Genomic DNA, 21,122 nt, shown 5'->3' with positions numbered 1-21,122 from the left:
CTGACTGGAAGCATTACAGGATGTCCGGGAAATCAGCCTGGGAGAGAAGGGCTCATCAGCCGCCCTAAACATAGAGGTGTGAATCTTCACTAGCTTTAAGATTAGATTAGATTAGCATCCGCATATCATAGATTCGAATGCACAATTCTAAATGCATCTCAATGAATCAAATCCTCATTATTAAATTACTTTTTCATCAAAATGTTTTCTTGGCCAGGACTTTCTTGAAAGAGATTTTCAATCTTAATAAGACTTCTTTGTGTGTATTATGTATCCTTTATTTAACCCGCAAACAGTAAACAACAAGGATGAGGCAGACCATTATTGTGTTTTAAACTGGGGGACAAGACGGAACCAAAGTGAAAGTCAAGCTTAACGCTACACAGAGAAATGTCTGTTGTGTTCCCTCTGTAGTATTTACCCATGCTAAATAACATGTCCTGCTGATAACTAGCTTATGTGACTGGACACTGCAGCGTGTATAAAGTCATGTTTACTTTTTGTCCCCACCCAAATGTAATATATATTAGGATTACACAGATTACCAGTAAGACTGGGCTTTTTTTTGTTTGGGAATAACGCCCTGCAGTGTATTCTTTGTCATATTTGTTTGTTGATGATTGAAGATGATTGAAAAAAATATTGAAATATAAATTACAAGTTTAATTGTTATTTTGGGTAAATCTGTTACATGACTTGAGTAATAAAAGTAAGATACATCGAAAAAATGATAGTTTAAATCAATAAAAAAATTATTGTTAGGTGCAGCCCTATAAACATCACAAAAACAAAACACAAATCCAAATCCAAACATAACAACAAGCTGAGCTCACTGTATTGGTTGCAGACGCTGGTTCAGGATGATAACGGCTAATGTGACTCCTCAAACTTGTGGTTTTACCAAAGTATTTAATTGTTGTGAGGCACATTTTCACACAGCATACTTCTTGTCCAGTTGGTGCTTCCCAGCAAATTCAAAATGTGCCCAAATGTCTGCTTTCCAAATACTGGATCCGTCTTTATCACTTGCAACTGATTTCTGCCGCCCTCCAACATATCTTCATTCTCCCAACATATACAAGTAACGTTAGCCTAGTATTTGCCCACAATTCAATGCAAGATAGCCATGTTGCAGTGTAACCTTACAACTTTATTGTCCAGCCAAGGCCTGAAAATAAACAACTAACTTCCAACCCTAGCCAAAGCCTGTTCTCCCTGCTGCCGTCTGACAAGTGATACACAAGTAACCGTTGCCATACCACCAGACTAGAAAGCAGCTTCTTTCCTCAGGCTGTGAGACTCCTGAACTCATCCTCCGCTTTACAACATAAAAACGTAAAATTTTTATGACTCAGTATTCACTAATTCATTCACCAAAAAGGTTATACAACCTTGTGTTGTAGAATAATAAATAAATAAAGCATGTACCTTATACACCAGAGGAAAAAAAATCGATTTCCATTATTAAACAAATGCCCATCATAGAGAGTTCTCATTTTATGTCCTTGTTGTGGTGAATATTCATACAAGGCTGTAGAGTACGACAGAGCTGTGTGCTGAAGAAATGCATTTATCATGACGTAAAGAAAAAATGCAATGCATTCAACAGCAGCATTAAAAAGTGGTAACAGAGTGTTGGGAGGTCTTTCTTAATGCAAGACATCTCTGCTGGGAGGCACATATATTAATGAGGGTGGATAAATTGGACAGGCGTTGAGCTTCTTTATCTTGTTAATGTCAATCAAACTGAGGCAGGTCAACTCCAGCCGCCACCAATTAAAAAGCAGAAATGTGAGACAATGGGCAAAATAAACAACACCATAGGTGTTACATATTAATGATGTCACTTAAACCTTACCTTGGTCATTATCATCTTTCTACCTCATTTATTTCTCCTGTTTTTCTCATTTTTGAGATGATGTGTCATTTCCAATGCACCCATTGGTTCTATATTAAAACATCCTTGTCAGGGCATAAATAAGGATTCCATTATGAATATCACAGAAAGCCATGAGGGGAGAGGTGTGAACTATTAGGGGTGTATATCACCAGTTTCATCACAAGATGATATCACATCGATTCCTTTGACATTGATGCAATATTCGTTGATATCACAAACTCTGCCACGATATGATTTCAGTTTAATTCAATTCAGGGGTTTGTGATCGATATGCGACAATATCATATGCTCTGTAAACACAGAAGGTTACAGAAGAAGCTGTCACCTCTTTTTTCAGTTTTTGGCCATAAAAGAACAAACAGCACATAAATAATTGTAACAGGCCAAGTGCAGGAAGGTTTAATTAAAACTGACTCCACTTGCAACCATAAAAATGGCTAAACAATAAAATTGAATAAAGTATCAAATTTGGCTCAATAATAACTGTCAATGAGACTAAATGTGTTAGTCACCATTATTACCTTAAACCTAAGGCATTTTCAAAACTGGATAGAAAAACAAGCATGGTCATTTATTATTATTTTTGACATTTTATATGCATATGAATTAGGTTTTTTAGGATTGTGTCATGATAAAATACACTGATTTGTCAGATATTTATGTTATGCATTTGATCACCCAATTAACATTCTCAATTGTTTTTTTATAAGTTTTAGCAATTTAATTTACAGAATATTTATGTTTTAAAGATGTATGTCAACATTGTGATTGGAGCTGAAACTATCAGTTGATTAATCAGTGAGTATATCATAAGAGGATTTTATCCTTATTACTCCCAACCAGCCATTTAAATGACTCCGTTCATGTTAAAACCTTTTACAGTGAAACTATTATATACAGCAAACTATTCACTGTTTACATGTACATGGCCCTGATACTTTGTCCTTATCATACAGCTGTACCAGTGTTATGTGGGTGAGACAACAGAGCCACAACAGAAGCACCACACAACCTGACACAGGTCAACACTGTACACATCACAGCTCCCAACCAGCCACTTCACTGACTCCGTTCATGTTATTAAGCTCCAATGATGCACCATTAAACACACTCAAGTGTACAGTGAAACCCAGATGAATGATCTTCCACTGTGTTTTCTCACCATCAGTTAATTGGTGTTAAAAAGATGCCCGTCAGCTGCTTGGTAAACACACAAAGGTCCAGGTCCACACTGTTAAAAGCTGGGCAGCTGGAGGGACGGACAAATCATTTCTATTTCTCTCTTTTTCCCCACTCGAGCACCACCGGCGTACTCTTTCAGTCTCCTCAGACGTCTCCTCCGACACATCTAATCTTCTCACCACATGCTGCTCAATCTTCCTACGGTCAGTGAACCCAGCAAAGACAGATTAATGAGAAGTTAATCCCTTTAATTCACTGTAAAGGTCTCCTCTCCTTTTAACCAGATAAGCTGCTACCAGACGTTGCCAGATGATGATATTAATAAATGTAATTTATAGAGGACCTTTATAATAAACAGCATGTTCATCACAGTGTGGACTTCATCTGACAGCGAGAACAAAAGTGTGATAAGATGGTTTTATAGTGGTTGTTCTCTCTTTCTAAAGCAAGAATTCAGTCCATGCTTTATATTATTCATCGACAAATGTTTCACAGCCATAACATGGAGGACAGAACTACGACTGAAATCACTGACCGACCAATCAATCAGATCCATTTTTTTGTGAGAAAATTAATCAACTATTTTGTTAATCAAGTCATCTTTTAAGTAATTAATCAAGCAGAAATGTTTCACATTGCCAGCTTGAAGGATTCTTTTAAAAGATGCGATTTGCATTTTTGCTTTTCTCTGACTAACCAATTAATCAATTTGTCAAATAACCAAAAAAGATCAAATAATCAATTTATGAAAATAATCTTGAGCTGCAGTTTTAAAAATCTAAAAATGTATATAATTCAGATGCACTTGATTAACTAGTAATAGAAACTTTATACAAATACATTTTTCTGCTGGCGGGGGAGTTTTACTGAGTGGAGCTCAGACTGTTTTTCCATTTGTGATAAACTTTGTTACCCTATTTATTTTCGAGGAAGAGTAATTAATCATTCAAGAATAACATGCACAACGCAATGTGTGTGTGTGTATATCAGTGTGTGTGTGAGCGACAAGAGTGTCAAACTACAGCAGATCCCGTAGCGCTCCACTGTAGGTGGCTATTTCCTGCTTTGCCGTGTCATTAGTTTGTTATCAGCTACTGCCTTACAGGTGACTCATGCACACAATGAACAATGACACCATACATCAAACGGTTGCCCGGCAACCAGCATAGCTCTGCCTGACTGTGCAGAAAGAGAAGCTGATAGAAATCTTGGAAATGAGCAGAAACTGTGGGGAGCATCACTCCACTAAACTTTCTTTCAGGAACCCCACAAGGCATCAAAAGTTACATGAAAGCGCAAACCAGAAGCTAGACGATTCTTTCCGTGCTTCAGTGTCCCTGAAGGACTTTGAAAATAGTAAGCGAAGATTCAGCTTGATGCAGCAAAAAGCAGCGTCAGGCTTGAGTTTTTGAAGAATTAAAAGAAAACTTTCTGTGGCTACATTAAGCTTCAGCCAGATGCAAGACTGCAAGACTGAATGCAAACCCCTTATAGTGACTGAACGTGTGAGTTGTGGAGAGGCTTTCTAGTTTTCTGGTTCTTTCTATTTTACTTTTAGAGGTTGAGTAAAAGCCTGTGTATGGAAAAGTTTTCCTGTGTGTACTGTAATATATGGTGTCATTGTTTTGATGTAGCTGAATATTCCTGCTCATTCAACAGATGGAGCAGAAGCCTCTGATCTGTGCTTTTACGATGCGCTGTCAACAAGCACTTTCTGTATTTGCGTCACAGTAAAATCATCCTGCAGTTTCGAGAGTGCAAACAATCACTTCTCTAACTAAAGCCTCTCTTTGTTGCTTTAGTCCAACATACATTAAAACTATAATACTGATTCACATTGTTTTGGTTAAACACCAAACTCAAATGTGGAAATCATAGAAAATTGCCTATACCAATACCAATACCAGTATAGAAAATACCTCTGATACTGCCTAAAATAGTACACAAGTTTATTCACAATCCGATACCACGTTCTTTATTTACTAGAAATGGGGTCTTGCCATTTCCCAGCAGCATCCTGTATACCTGTATGCAACTTCCAGTTTCACATCAAAAACAAAACATCAATAAGGGTTAGTAGTATCTGTAGCCCTTTTCACACAGAGACTCTGCATTATCGCCACATTATCGCCACAACGAAGGCTGGCCTTTATGCCACTTTTGTTTGTTCACACTGAACCAAGCAACCAGCTTAAAGCCGCTCCAGCTTGTCATTTCATACAGCATGCCGGCACTGCAGAACCAAAAGAGGTGATTTTTTTCAATATTATTTTCCAGCGACAGTAACTACAACAACACAATAGTGGAAGGTGACAAAGACACGGTGAGTTAAGTTTTTTGCTCTGAATCGCGTCACATAATCACCACCATTCAACCGCAGGAGCCGCCTGGCCCTCACTGCCGGGGACAGACGCTTTTTTTTGGGCAGAAATGTGACGAAGAGTCAGTGCAGACAGGATGACAGACACTTTTCCACACATGGATGCGGTATTTTTTTCCTCATATAAGTTGCCAAAGACACTACCAGTTACCACGATACTGTTGTTTGTTCCTGTAATGTTGCTTTGTGGGTTGAAGTGTGGGTCATTTCTCTTTTATTTGATGAGTAAAGGATGGCGAGGCAAGTCAGTGTGTGTGCATTAAGATGGACAATTCAAGCAACATTATGTAGGCAAATATTAAGAGCAATTCCAAAGAAAGATAGATTTTTGAGTCTCATTCTCAGATCGTCAAATTCCTACGCATCCATACAGGGTTAGTAGTAACGCGCTGGTATTGGATATGATCTTCGTATCAACCAATAAGCAAAGTTTAATTAACAGAATAGGTACTTGGATGGAAAAAAGTATCCGAACAACCTCTGCCTACATTCCATGTATCATGGTGGAACCACACTATAGTGTAAGCATGGAGCAATTTTGATGTCTGATTGTCGTCATAATGCCACAGAAATAGCCATTTTTTGTGTAAAATTCAAGTAGAAACTAATGGGGCATATAAATTGAGGTTATATGTTTTGCTTTACTTGACCTTTAAATGAAAGATTATCACAGAATACCTCATAAAATACGACATATAAATAATAAAGGTTGTTTCTGCTTTCAACATATTTTGGTTTCTTTTCTTACTCAATAAGCATTCAATAACAGAGGGAATCCATAGGTAGAATCTTATTCTGAATCAGAATAAAAACACAACATGGTATCTAACTCAGAATTTGCAGATAATATAAGCATTTATTAATCAATTATCTAACGTAAAACTGCTACTAGTCTTGAAGTCTATTGGGTTAATCAATGTTAATTTCCTTAACAAGTTTGCTAATTCGTTAAGGTTTTCATCATTCAGTTAAGGTTGCTTTTGGCTTACTTGCTGCCCAAGTAAAACAAATGCGTTCAGAGTCCCATGCTTCCCAGAGTGACCTCCCTTCCAAGTTAGATACCTGTGGTTTCCCTCCATTGTGTTGTCCAACCAGTGTTAAACCATTTTCACACTGAAGGAGCCAAACCACAGCCTGTTTTCCTGCCAACAACAACAGCTGCCATGGCAGCACACTGGGAGGTCCACTTTATAGGAGCAGGTCACTCCTCAGAAAAGAGCAATGAAAAGAACATTTTGCACCTTATGCTCAACTGACTGGATATTGAATAAGAGTGTCTGGTGCCCTGCTGGATTGAGCTTCATCACATTACAACATGCAGATAATGTCTGCATTCAGACTGCCAATGGTGCTGCTATTACATGCAATACGAATGTCCGGAGAAGTCAACTAATAGTGCATTCCTTCTATAAAACCGTCAATTTGATCCTGTTTTATCATCAAACTCCTTTAAAATCATCAGATAACAAAATACAACGGCCTGTTGCTGCCTGTATAACTGTGTGTGTGAGCTTGTGCGTGTGTGGTTTGGACAGAATCATCGATTAATCCCAGCACACCTACAAGTCATCACCATAATCCTGAAATACCTCTCTACACCACTGGCACAACCTATATTAGGCTGCTAAGCCAACTGCTGCCAAGCTGGCAGACACACTGATTAAGATTAAGTCTACTTTCTGGAGCTGAAAAAGCTGTAAATCTTCGGTTTACACAGCGGAAAGAGGGAAGGGGGGAGCCAGGGGGATCACACTCCAATGCATTGCTTCAAAGGAGACTTCAAAACAGTGATGGAGCACATGGGAGACCAAACCTTCTGCCTGGCAAGCCACGTCCAGGACAATACAGTCTGCACGTTTACACTCCAAGGTGCTTTCCAAACTTCATACTGTATATGAGTAAATGATTAACACTGTAGTCAGTGTGTCCAATTATCTGTTACACACCACTTTGTGCCTCATTTTGGTGACTTGTCACACAATTATCTGGGGCTTCAATCCAACCATTATTCAAATCATCAATCCGTGCATTTTAGCATACATATATATACATATATATACGCACAATTCACAATTCAACAGGGTAATTTTCTCTATCAGGGCTAATGGGCAAATGGTCTCTTCAATTCGGCATCAGAAATAAAAAACAAAACCGCAAGCACTTCAGTCATGTTTCATTTCACATGACTTATTCCGATCACATTCCCACAGTCTTCCATCAAAGGCGGACAGCAAACCAAATCAAAAAAGTTTTCGCTTTCCTGATATAAATTGCCGTTTAGTCAAGCATACATATGCCGAATGAAGCAGTGAAACACAGGTAATCCTGAAAACATCTTGTGTCTTATTCTTCCAGACATGCGCATTAGCTGATGAGCAAGAATGTGAAAATTTGCCAGATTTGAAAAGGAGTTTCGTTCAGCTTCCACTCACCCGTATTCTCCTCATCGCGGCCACAATCTCCACTCGGCTGCTCGGCCGCGCGACATCCAGACTGCCGATGTACTGTTGTCAGGAGGGCACAATGCGACAGGTACAACACATTAATGTAACAACAGACAGTATTCATTTATGATTTTTATTTCCTGAAACGGCTCAAGTGTCCTTTGGAGGGAATAATGAACTCTGCGCAACTTCAGTCTCTCAATGACTTAGCCAACAACTTGATTTAACGTTACAAGCTAGCCAAACCGGTCTCAAGCATGTCGGCCAACGTGATTTCAGTTACGGTGAAAAATATTACTTTTCTTTAACTATTAGTTTTCCTCACCCATTTACAGAGAAGTACAGAGTTACTACACGTTTGGGTTTTTAGACACGTTGGCTAATGAAGACAACACTCGAAAACAAAACCTGCGTACCGTGAGAATAAGACGTTAACGACTAACTTAGCTATCTCCACTGTACAGTTGCTTGAATTTACCTTTGCCTCGAAGTTGATCCCATGCTGGAACGCTTCCTCGTTGTGCAACGGGATCCTCAAATCATGCCCATCATCAACGAGGTTATATTTGGTTTTTCCAGGCATTTTCAGTGTTAAACTACTACTCCACACTGCCAGAAGAGAATATCAACGGAAAACGAAACAGGTCAGTTGAACAGGCAAAGTAATCCAAGAAGAAAACAATCCCAAATCCGGTTAGTACATGTTCTCCATCACAGCGAAGCGTCCCGGCATTGCAGTGCTCCTACACCGCCCTCAACAGCGGCCAAGTGGCGGCAACTACTCCACCAGCGCTCCGGTGGGAAAAAAATCACGATAATAGCTTTAAAAACACACGTAGGCCACCAGGAACAGCGACATGCGGGGACAGATGTGTTTCCCGACTTTTTCCCGTGGTGAGTGTGGAACTTGGTTGGGTCCTGCCTCCTGCCCTGGGCTCTCCCCCCGCACGGAGGGAGGGTGTGATTGGAGGAGTCCGGGAATCCCACCTGTTTCCATTGGAACAGAGGCGCACCGTGGCTCTGTGGAGGAGGGGCTCAGAGTCTGGTACCTGCCCCCCTGTCCTCACTCATACCCTCCACACACACACACGCACACACACACGCACACACACACACACACACACTGGAGTGGTGTGTCTTCCTGTATTTACACATTACTACTCTGTAAAGGTTGTCTTTGTTATGAACAGAGGTGATATACTAACTTGCAAAATGCACATTAAGAAAATAAATGACCTGATGGCTAATGCAAGAGGAATTGCCTCATTTGGCTGAAGAAAGCATTGTATGTCAGATGGTAATTTACACCCTATGAATTTTACTCTAATCCAATCTGTTCCAATGAGAATATAAAATTAACTTCACAGATGGGACTGGTGTGTAGTAATCCCAAACCTCTGCCTCTGAATACAATAAAAGGGGCAAGGCTACCAACTAGTGGCCATGTGGAATTATCATAATAGATGAAACTATAAGAATGAGAAGTAATGTGATTTCTCTCTTTCAGTTTGTCTTTCATTGGCACATTTTAAATTGAGCCACTTAATTAAATAAACGGGAGCTATATTCATAATTTTGTGCATGAGTCATTGCTCATAATAACATGAAAATAAGTGAACAAAAGCTGCCAAAGATAAACATCGTACCCCTTTGGAGTTAAAGCAGAAATACATTCTCCCCATTTTATTGATTCCATTACAAAGAGGGGCTTTATCTTATAAGACAGTATATAAGCCATTATATTGTAGCCAGTATTTTAGTGAAAACATTCAAAACATGAACATAATCAACAAAGTGTGAAGAAACAACAGTGTTGATGTTATACTAAAGGTGCAATGTGTAAGAATTTTAGTTGAAAACATTAACAAAAATAACACCAATAATCACCAGAATGTGAATGAATAATTGTTATGATGTTATGATGTCTATGTATTCTGCTGGGGAGATATTCATTGAAGTTAGCATGCTAACCAGCTAGCCCCAGCTCGTGCCAGTCCAAAGCTCCTGTGCTAGCGGTGTTAACGCCAACACTCCCCTTGAGCTTCAAGCTCCCAGTCCAGACTGCCAACTGCATGGCTAACTGAGCTAACTAGCCAACAGCAGCTATTGTAAGCCGCAGTGAGAGGTTACTCTAGTGATATGCTGCCCCCTAATTGTTTTGAGTATTAATTTTACAGCTGGCCATTTCTTACATATTGTACCTTTAAACATGTCTATGTACTGTGTTGCAGAGATTTCTAAGTTAGCATGCTAACCAGCTAGCCCCAAGCCGGCCTGCCTCATAATACCACTTTGTACATCAAGAGGCAATGAGTCTGATAGCCCTCATACTTCTAGCTTGGACATGTAAAAACAACAAGTTTGCTACTTAGTCTAGTAAGTTAATGAAATAAACTAAACAAGGAGATATTCTTACACCTATTTTCCTCACTAAACAGAAAAATACAACTGTAAACTGTCTGAATTCAAGTTTCTCTCTTTTACAGAGACCAAGATGAGCTAAATTGCCACTTAAACTAATCGTAAAACCCATTTTATAAAAACTCAACATAAAATGAATTCTTTGCCTCTTCCACAATCACCTCCGGTTTGGTCAAAATAAATGATCAATTCACAGAGTGAGATCTGACAATAATCTGGCCCTACATGTTTTGGAGCTGCATTTGAATTCTGGCCACCTCTTGATTTATACCTTTGAATCTCTGAATTTCATCAGCCTACTATGTTTGCCTTTTTGCGTCATTCCACAAGCTGAACATTGGATAGGCAGCTTTAATAACCAAACATGTGAGGGAGGACAGAATCATAACATCTAAAGCTTCACCTTTGAATTTATCCTTAGTTCTAAAATGAAATGTTAAAAAATAAGGATTTCTTTTTATTGCTGTATGTAAAGCGAAATAGCAGAAAGGTCCCATAGGTTAAAACAAGTATATTTATACAAAATTCAAATGGATTAATAGAGGAGAGGAGCGTTTAGCCACCTGCAGGTCCATTAACATCATTTCATAATGGAATGGATGGTTCATAATTGCATCAGTATGAGTCAGAACATATTGAAGATCCAAAAAGTAGCTTTAGTCAAAAGCATCAAAAATATTATCAGTCTAAACACAATCTGGTAAAACATTCAGTTAATGTTGCCAGTTAAGGAGATGTACAATGGTAATGTGCTGGCGTTGTTGATCATTTACAAAAGATCCTTCACACTGAGCATCCTCCACACATTCTGTTCCAGCATCTGGAATAAGAGCGTCTCCAGTGCTAGAGACCTTACATAAACCACAGTCATATGTGGTCAGTAGAGCTGCATTCATGTTTAATGCAGTTGTCATATTGTATAATGCACACACCATCTGTGTCATCCTGGGAGTAAACATGCAGCGCTACCCCAAAGGTGGTCCCAGGCGGGGAGGGAAGAGGAAGTGGGGCAGCAGTAATTTTATTCTCACCACCTCTTTGGAAATATATGAAGCACTGCTGCTAATGGTGTCCTGAGGGCTCGTAGGGTAGCAGGATGATGTTGCATACGATTTACTCTGGAGTGTTATGGGCTCAAAAGTGGCATCTGCTATGCAAACGCAAATTTTGTCACGTACCATTCAGTCCTCCTTTCCAAATTATCATCCTGCGTCACTGTTTACTGTCAACTGCAAACCTCATCATCATTCATCAAAAGTAATCCCTTCATTTATTTATTTTTTAAAGCTGCCTTGGTGATGCTTCTTTGAACAGAAAGATTAGAAATTTCTCCAAGCTTTAAGTTTTAAAAAAAATTCAACCCAGTCACCAGGATATAATGTTACTAGTCAACATTTCTACAAACCACAGATACATCCAAGGTTGACATTTGTACCAAACATGGCACGTTAACGGCCGGCCGCAGTTTGAGTCACACAGCAGGATATTTTGGGACACTTTGGGATATTTCCAGCTTTTTTTTTTACTGGTGACCAAAACTGAGTTTGCTGTGGTTTTGCTGAAATTTAATTAGCCAACATTTATTCTGTTGATTACGTTGTTACATTTAGGCCCAGGCAGCATTCATATTCGCTTAACTTAGTTATATAAGCAGGATTTTGAAGGATATCTCCATTAAAAAAAACTGCTGCTTAACACTTTTTTTCTTTAAAAGTCCCCGAGGTCATGACCACCTTGCTCTCATGACAACAAAACAGCTTGATGGCAGACATTAACAGCTGCTGTCTCTGCATGAGGAATTAATGCTGAACACAACCAGTTCCCCTCTGAGGGACCGCATGCTCTAAAGGCTCTCTAAAAAGGATAGAGAGCAACCTAATCCCTGCCAGGTCTTCAAATACATGTTGATCTGTTGATTAGGGCTTTGGCTTTTAAGGCATATGCTCCCGACATGAAGCAGGTTTTGGAGATCAATGTACAATAACAGCAGGGTTCCACTTAAAAGCCAAAAGGCAACATATAAGGCTTTCACAGGGCTGCAATACTGTAGCCTCTCTCCACCAAAGCTTTTTACAAGTTGGGCAAACCTTGCCCTGCGTGCCCTTTATTCCTACACAACACCAGTAATCCTACATAAGACACTGGGTGTTACAGGTATCAGACACGTCAGATGTAATGATGTGTTTGCCCTCAGGCGGTAAAATTATAACTGTTTGAGGTGAACTGTGTGAGACCTGACATTAGCCTTCTATCAAGGGTGTACACCTCCTCTTGCCCAGTGCTTTATGGGAAAGAAACTGAACAGAACAAGTGGTGCAGAAAATGAAGTGTTGGTTGCAGTTTTGAAGCTGGTGTTCACAGGTGTCTGTGTTTACAAGACGCATAAGCACAACATTTTTGATAGTGTCCACATACCCTCAAATTTGGGTGCAACCCAGTTGCAATGTATTGATATTGATGTATTCAAACTTTACATTTCTTTATGTTTCAACCTTTCTGTAGTTTTAGTGATCAAATTTATGCTGGGACAATGCTGTGTTTATCATCTGGTTAGATTAGACACAAAAAACACATGGTTTAGGTTTGGCAAAGATCATGTTTTGGCTTAAAATACCTGTCTCGGTCAACACAAAAAAATTCTGGAGATGTCCCAACACGGCTGGAAGTTATCCTGACGTCTCCTTAAAAATATGCAGTGGTGTCACGCTTACACATGTTGAACCACCCCTAGTTGTAACTCCACCACAATCCCCTCCACTTTCCTGATATGAATGTCAGGTCATTATCATGTGTTGTAAATGTGATATTACACGTATTGTACAAATGTCAATATGGTAGACGGAGAAATATTAACTGCCAACATTTTAGTCTGGCGACTGGGCTCCAAAGAAATGCATTATTCGCTTTCATTCAAAGCAGAATATTCCAGTGATTATAGCATCTTATCAAGTATTCTTATGAAATACTGTGCTGTATGTTTTTTGTAGAAAAACATCTGCAGTGCAGTCTATGTATTGAATTTTTCAGCCTATTCATCCAGTACACTTAAATAATCAGATTGTAGTGTCCCTGGGTTGGATTCATTTAGGTGACAGGGAAGCAAGAAAGCAAGCAAAGGTTGTTTAAATAACACCTTTCATAGACACCACTGACAAAGTGCTTCACAGTCAAAGAAATAAGATCAGGCAAAAATCGAATAACAGGGTGAAGGGAGGAGGGTAGCACCATGTGTTGCTGTGTACAACAGTGTCCTTTTTATAGCCACATGGAGTTGGTGCAATTCAATTGCAAGAATAAATGTTGGTCATGGATATGTTGAAATTTACATTTCTTTATGTAGTAACTTCATGTTTCTTTAGGGGCATCTTTCAATTTCAGCGCTGTGCTGATGGTCTGGTTAGGTTTAGGGACAAAAATGACTTGGCTAGGCTTTGGAAAAGGTCATGTTTTGGCTTACCTGGTTCTGTTGCCACAAACACGCTGGAAAGTCACAAATATACTGGTTTGTTGTTGCAAACATGGCTGGAATATATCCTGATGTCTCTTTAAAAATATCCAGTGGTTTTGCATTTACAAATTCTGAAATGCCGTCTCAATCAGTCGTCTCTCTCTTAGCAGCCTTCTTGCCCGGCAGTAATAATGTCACCATCCCCTCCACCTCTTGAAATGACAGTCTCAGCTCATACATGTAATGTCAACTTGATATGAGAAGTACTGTACAAATGTTCCCATGATACGTATGACACATACAGGCTTTGTTGTCAAGGTCAGAGATTTTCAAATCAAAATGTTACAGAATCCTCTGAAGGCCAACATGAGATGCTGCGCCAAATTTGTTACTATTCAAAGCGTCGTATTCCCCCATAACCACCAATGATTTAGGGTTGCTATCAAAAAGAAATCAAGAAGAGTATTTGTGAATAGTTAAAGTACTCTGTGGAGCTTCTGTACTGCCATGGAGAGAAGGTTTTCACACATGAACAGCACGATACACATTCATATTGCGTATTTTATTACAGTGGAAATGTTTTGCACTATTCCATGTATTGATAGTTGGAGATGGCAACATGTCAAGGACTGTAGTGACGTGTCACATGAAAGAAGAGGACTGCTAGGGTGAAGTAAAGCTAGCAAAATGTCATTTTGGTCAAAATGACTTGGTCATTTTGCTTCAGCAGGCACATAGAGTTAAGAATTTTTTGGATCTAATGTCGTGACCACGTTTACACTCATGAAAAAAATGGTGAACAGTAAATGTAATGCAGTATATTGTGTATAAGGGATGATTTTGGACACAGCGTGAGACTATTTACGCAGAAATCAGCATCAAACTCTTTTCCTTGATTTTCGGATCAAAAAACTGAACTTCTCAAAATGTTCTTTTGAGTTGATTAATCTGAACACACCAGCTTCATGTTTCAGTGTGAAAAAAAGAGCTTTGGTTTTTTTCTGGTGCCAACTCCATTGTGAGCGTGAGACCTCAGTGTGAGGTCAGTGTGTCAGCAGGAGCCCCAAGGCCTAGATGCTCTCTCCCTCTCTCTGGCATGTATCTCAGCAAGCGCACACACACACACGCACAAATTGACTGCCTACGCACACAAATACACATACACGTCAATGCACACACATGCAGATCCTCACACATCTTGAGGGCCTCTTAAGCTGAATTAATAATGGCCATTTTCACAGAATGTGGGGCACACAACTACAGGAGCAGATCCACTACTCCTCTGAGAGTTTCAGCGAAGAAGACAGACAAGAGAAGAAGCAGTGCGACAAATGATGGCAACAATACATTTCTAATTGTGCCTGAAACTGTGTTACAACATGGAATATTCACACTCACACTCACACAGATTTAATCGGCCTCTGATACGCAAACAAAGCCAACAAAATCCATTATCTGTGCACATACAAGGCTCTTACCACCCAGCGTTGATTAATTAATGTGCTTGGACTGCACTTGAATGACTCTTTGTCATGTTTGTGGAGGGAAAGCTGAGTATACATTCAAAATGGAGCATGTTCAGTACAGTAATCATTTGGGTATTCCTCTTTGGTAATGTAATTAACGCTATATGGAGATGTTTAATGACTTTAGATGGCTTAGAAGTTTGGAAAAGAGGATCCTTCATATAGATGTTTGATTGAATTAGGCTTACAATGACTCCACAAGGCCCCGTAATTATCTTTCAGAAGTCAGAGAAACCTTTGCCTTCTACACTTATTTTGTTGCAGTGAATATTTACACTATTTTGAGGCTCTGTTTATCATATGAAAGTGCATGGAACACTTTCAGTATCTAAAGTATGCTGCTTGGTTTTCTAGATAGATAAAGTAAGTATGACAAAGTTTATCAGGGACTTACTGGATCAGCCAAAACATTAAAGACTAATTCTGCGTTCCAGTCAAATCAGAGGTTGGACTTTTCCTTCTTGAAATTTTCGATTTCCAACCTCCAAACATTCCAGGTGCGCAAAGCCAAAAGTTAACACAAAACTTTGTTAAATAATGATGTATCTTTGTTAAGAGTACACATCCTTGTGTATACAAATGAGAAAGACGAGCAAAAAGGACACACAAGGTAACAGAAACCATCACACATTTTATTTTATGGCACTTCTATTCTTGGAAACAAGTTAATATTCCATTCACTAGCCGAATACAAATACTGTAGACTACAAAAACATCCTGACCCCTCACCCATATGTGTTGCCATTTTTGCGTCACGTCATGTCCGGCAACTGCTCCCTCATGAAGTCATGGTACATGGATTTGCCTTGAGTTTACAAATAGGAATTCAGATCTTCCTTTGTACCTTTTCTAGGAGAAGGGTTGGAAATGTTTGAATTGTAACTAAGGTGTTTGGAGCCCAGCATGAGAGCCTACAGCCACGCAAGCAGCTTGTGAGAACATGCTCACAATAACAACGGTAACATCCTGATTTTCAGCAGGTAACATTTACCCCAATCATCATCCTCTTAGTTAAACACAGGTTCAGCTGTGGCTGATGGGGAATGTCTTGTGGGAAAGTTGTGTGGGTATTTAGTTAAAGAACAAAGTACTAGACACTAGATACTTGTCACTGCTTTATTCAAGAATGAAAGTAAAAATAACATTTTTCTTACACAAATATGTTTCAGTCATGACTCTGATGCAGACAGACGAGGCATAGCTTTGGAGGGAGAGCAGAAGTAAGGGTGACACCATGTGGACACATTATGAATTGCAGAACACTTCAACTTCTGACCAAGATGATCTGCTTATGTGATGTTGCTTCACCTAAGACAGAAATTACTTATTCTCAGTGTGAATGACGTCTACGGTTAGGATGGGTGAAACTGTCTGACAGAAGCATTTTGGGAAACTGCACAATATAATTTTATTTCTATCCTATCAGATTTAATATACAATTTCATAGATTATCCTCTTTCTTGACTGCTATGTCTTATTATTTTACAGTGTGAATACAGTATATAATACATTTATCTTTCTGCATGTAGAAATACCATTTAAGTAGCAGTGATGATGTATATTTTCAAGGGCTTATAGACAAGGGCTCATCTCTTTAACTACTTTTATAAACATCTCTGTTGTACTGCATTTAATTAATCACATTCAGAGACCAATGTCAAGAGTGCTATACGACACTTGCTGTGTGAGCTGCTGCTACCCTGTGATCAAGTTTTCTTTGTCTTGGTTCATTCTGTGTTGTGCAACAGTAAAAAATGTGTCACTTTGTTGCCTGGCAGCCAGAGCACTCTTTTATAGAAGAGTAAATGAATTTGTATTCAGCTAGCTTCCCCTGGAGACTGAGGTCCAATAGGTTTGTTCTTCCCCTGAACTGTTTCACATTCTCTCAGTCTGCCGAGCACTTTGTGTGCTCCAGCCTTTACAAGCCTATGAAACTGTCTCTACAAATCACAGCAATGCTCCTCTGTTGTGGACCTCTCGACTCAGCCCGATGCCTAACACACTGCAGTAAACCTACCGAGGGCAAGAGGTGTGATTCATTTTGTGTCCGATATAACGGGTGAGAAGAAAAGTCTTGATAAGATGTGTCTGCACACACACTAATCGATTGATTGAGACACACACAGCAGGACCGGACACTGAAACTTGTTGCTGTTGTTTTCTTTTGTTGTGTGTTTAGTGGCAGTAAGACGGACCAAACCTGGACTTTAGGTAAGTAAGCAAGACACCCTGTGCCAGCCATGCACTTGCAAAGGCTTTGTACTATACTGAGGACTAACCATCTCAGAAAAACTCACGGTTTCACAGTATCAATCCGGTTTTAAGCAGTTACATATGATAACCATCAACTTCAGTCCAACAGTGCACCGTGAAACCAGTTTATCAACCCCACTACAGACTGAGTGTCCCTGGGGATTTCTCTTTTGTTTCCATTTCCCAGTACTCTTGACTCTGTTGACTCATTTGTTTGAGTCAACAGATATATTTGTATTTCCTTTATTTTCTCATACTGTCTGTAAAGCACAGACACACTCCAATTCTCCTTTTTTTGAGTTACTGTACCTTCCGGAGGGTGGTCATGGATTTGTTTTTCCATGTCATCCTGTGTGTCATGAACCAGAGGTGTGTATCGAAAACTGGAACATCATCAATGTTTTTACACCCTACTGTGCCTTTATTCTTGTGGACTACACTATAACACAACCAAATTTGTTTTTTATTATCTCTTCAAGTTAATTTAAATACATTTCTATTCTTATGTTTTATCAGTTATTCATCCATTTTGCATAAATGGACTACAGCTATCATTTCATTGCACCATCCTGGTTGCATAACAATAGCCTGTTTAAATTTAGTCTCTAATCTTGAATCTTGAAAAGCAGGTTCAATAAAGCCTGTATTGGTTGTCTTTAGATCAAAGTGGTGTTTGAATGGCAGTCCTGCCATAAATACCAACTTTCCTCACAGAATTATTATTATTATGTGATGTAAAAAGTAAAGTTGAAGCTGTAAGCAAGCTTCCACTGTGCCACTTTAAATAAAAAACAAAAAAAATCTTATTATTTTTCTCTTTCTGTTCAAATGGTGCATTGTCAGCTGTTGTCACATTGCCACATAAAGTTGTGATTACTGAGGAGTTGTCATGATAATTCATTGGCTGTGTTGAGTTGCTTTGCAATCTGTTGTCAGGACTGACACTCATTATTTCATTTGCTCCATCAAATCTCAGTTTATGTAATGTGCTTGATTTACAATACTGTGTGGTGGAAAACATTTCTAAGTCCTTTACTCATGTAAAAGTAGTAATATTGCTGTAAAGTCCTATGTAGAATCTTAGTATTAATATTCATGATATATTTTAATATTTAATGTGCTGCTGAATGTAAATCCTTCTGGATATGTTGGGTAGCTTGCCTCAGTTTTTAGGCCTACAATTATTGGTTTTCTCTTTTAGTAACTCTTAATAAGTCCACTAAATGTGGCACAGTTAAACCTACAGTATTTCCCTTTTGGAGCAAAAGTATAAAACTGGCCACATGTCTGCTGCTGTACGGTTTTATTGTAATTGTGTGTCAGCAGCTGTGACTTATAGAGGCGGACTGACATTTTATTACATGACTTGGGTTGAGGACATTGTCAGGGAGCCGTGGTGGACTTCAAAACCTGCCGTGACCCGGATTCGAACCGGGGTTGCTGCGGCCACAACGCAGAGTACTCACCACTATACGATCACGGCGAGCTTGTGAAGGGAAGGCAAGCTAGTAAAGGGACCAATAATATTTTACTCTTTAATTTGATTTAATTACATTTCTATTCTTATGTTTTATCAGTTATTCATCCATGTGTAATCATTTAGCTTTTTCTTTTTCAGCATGAATGGACTACAGCTATCATTTCATTGTACCATCCTGGTTGCATAAGGATAGCCTGTTTAAATTAAGTCTCTAATCTTGAATCTTGAAAAGCAGGTTCACTAAAGCCTTTTGGTTGAGTTACTTTCTAGTAACTCTTACTAAGTCCACTAGTTAAATGTGGCACAGTTAAACCTACAGTATTTCCCTTTTGGAACAAAAGTATAAAACTACCTATTAACGTCAACTTCGTCTGCTAGTGTAGGGTTTTATTGTGATTGTATATCACCAGCTGTGACTTAATGAAGACGGACTGACATTGTATCATATGACTTGGGTTGGGGACATTGTCAGGGAGCCGTGGTGGGCTTCAAAATCCTGCCGTGACCCGGATTCGAACCGGGGTTGCTGCGGCCACAACGCAGAGTAATGACCACTATACGATCACAGCGAGCCAGATGTGGAACTGAGAAGGAGGGAATACCTGATCTGTACCATCGTGTACGGAAATAGAGGAGGAATTTCCTTGATGTATTTTGAGCTATTATTACTCGCAGAACATCAGACCCCCCTGTCCGTGTGCGGGTCTTAACCGAGCTCTTTCCTTTATTAAAATATAATCCGACAGTTTTTAATTGCTAATATTTTGTCATATAATCGTGCCAGTATGGAGGTGGCAGCCAGAGGGAAATTGTCAGAGCTATTCATTTCTTAAACTCGAGTTAACATCATTTATCTTTTCAGTAACAAACCACCTTAATATAATGTTAATGGGTGCTAAAAGGGTGATGGAATTAAGTGCTGGGATGATATGAGGCCATACCGAGACCATTCGATCCCATACCGACTTATTCAAGGCAAACATCGCAGATACCGATACTTTTTTATTATGAAAACACAGGACAGCTTTTAAAGACAAATAACAAAAATATTTATTGTATCAATGTAAAGTAAAAAGTGCATACATACAATATAATATAATATGTAATAATAATAATAATTATAAACTTTTATATTTAAAAAGGTTACTATATTCCGCCGTTTTCATATTTCAGGTTTGAGATATATTATATTTTTCAGTTTCATTAAAATAATTCATTTAGGTAACAAGTTCCAATGGGCTCAATATATTATTTGGATGTCTGAATATGATATGCTATATTTAATCAGTTTGACTAAAACATATTTTACTGTATATACCTGGATATATTTCCTGCCTCTCTGCCAGTGAACTCTGTCTCAGTGTCGGGGGTCTGGGTGCTGATGAAGCATTTCCCTCCACCTCCTCCTTTCTTCTCTGCTGCAGCTCCGTGTTCTGTGTTGCCACAGTAGTGAACAGCTTTCCTACACACATCACAGTTCTCAATGTTTTCACTTACAGCTGGAAAATAGCTCCAAACTACGCTCCTCTTGCATTCAGCCATCACTGCATGCCAGACGAAACATATAAATAAATTAGCACAATGTAGAAAACAGAAACTGATGGCTTTATATCGATCCAGTTCACGTTCGAATCTATCAACAAAATATTGGTAGTATTGATATTTCTGGATCGATCCCCCCACCCCAGTGTTAAGCACAGCAGATATCGGTCTTCTAAAAAGGTCAGAGCATCAGCACTTGAGACAAGTACCTCATGAAGAGTCCCTCAAAAAGTCATCAGAACGTGACTCAGCAAATTAAGATGACCCCCTTAAAAAGGTAGTTCAGTTTTTTCTATCTGAGTTTCCCCTCCTCACTAGTCCTTGTTGGACATGATTTTCAAACAACTGAAGAAGTCTGTGGGCAAATGTCCTCAGAAGACCTTCACTAATGAATTTAACATTCAAATCAAATTATTTCTAAATCTGCCAGGAGATCCTCTGAATGACTCCATCAAAAACTGCCAACGAATACAGTTTCATTCAGTTGAGTCTGAAAGCTAAATACTAAAATGACAGCAAATATGACTAAATGAAATGTTAAAGGTT

The 21,122-nt window shown here is 39.0% G+C and overlaps 1 protein-coding gene across 2 annotated transcripts in view; it reads right to left on the bottom strand.

Annotated features, from left to right (window-relative positions):
- The window catches only part of LOC311258878 (carboxyl-terminal PDZ ligand of neuronal nitric oxide synthase protein-like), a 218,275-nt gene extending 209,430 nt beyond the window's left edge, over positions 1-8,845 (bottom strand). For both annotated transcript variants that reach the window (XM_084355548.1, XM_084355549.1), the window contains exons 1-2: positions 8,385-8,845; positions 7,895-7,966 (exon numbers count right to left, since the gene is read on the bottom strand). In XM_084355548.1, the coding sequence (XP_084211674.1) occupies positions 7,895-7,966; positions 8,385-8,489 (177 nt within the window). In that variant the 5' untranslated portion in view covers positions 8,490-8,845. The remainder of the gene's footprint in view (positions 1-7,894; positions 7,967-8,384) is intronic.
- Between the last annotated feature and the right edge of the window lie 12,277 nt (positions 8,846-21,122).

Source organism: Pagrus pagrus, assembly GCF_965226575.1.
Source record: "Pagrus pagrus genome assembly, chromosome: 6".
In the NCBI taxonomy this organism is placed as follows: domain Eukaryota; kingdom Metazoa; phylum Chordata; class Actinopteri; order Spariformes; family Sparidae; genus Pagrus; species Pagrus pagrus.
This window is presented reverse-complemented; position numbering and strand designations above follow the sequence as displayed.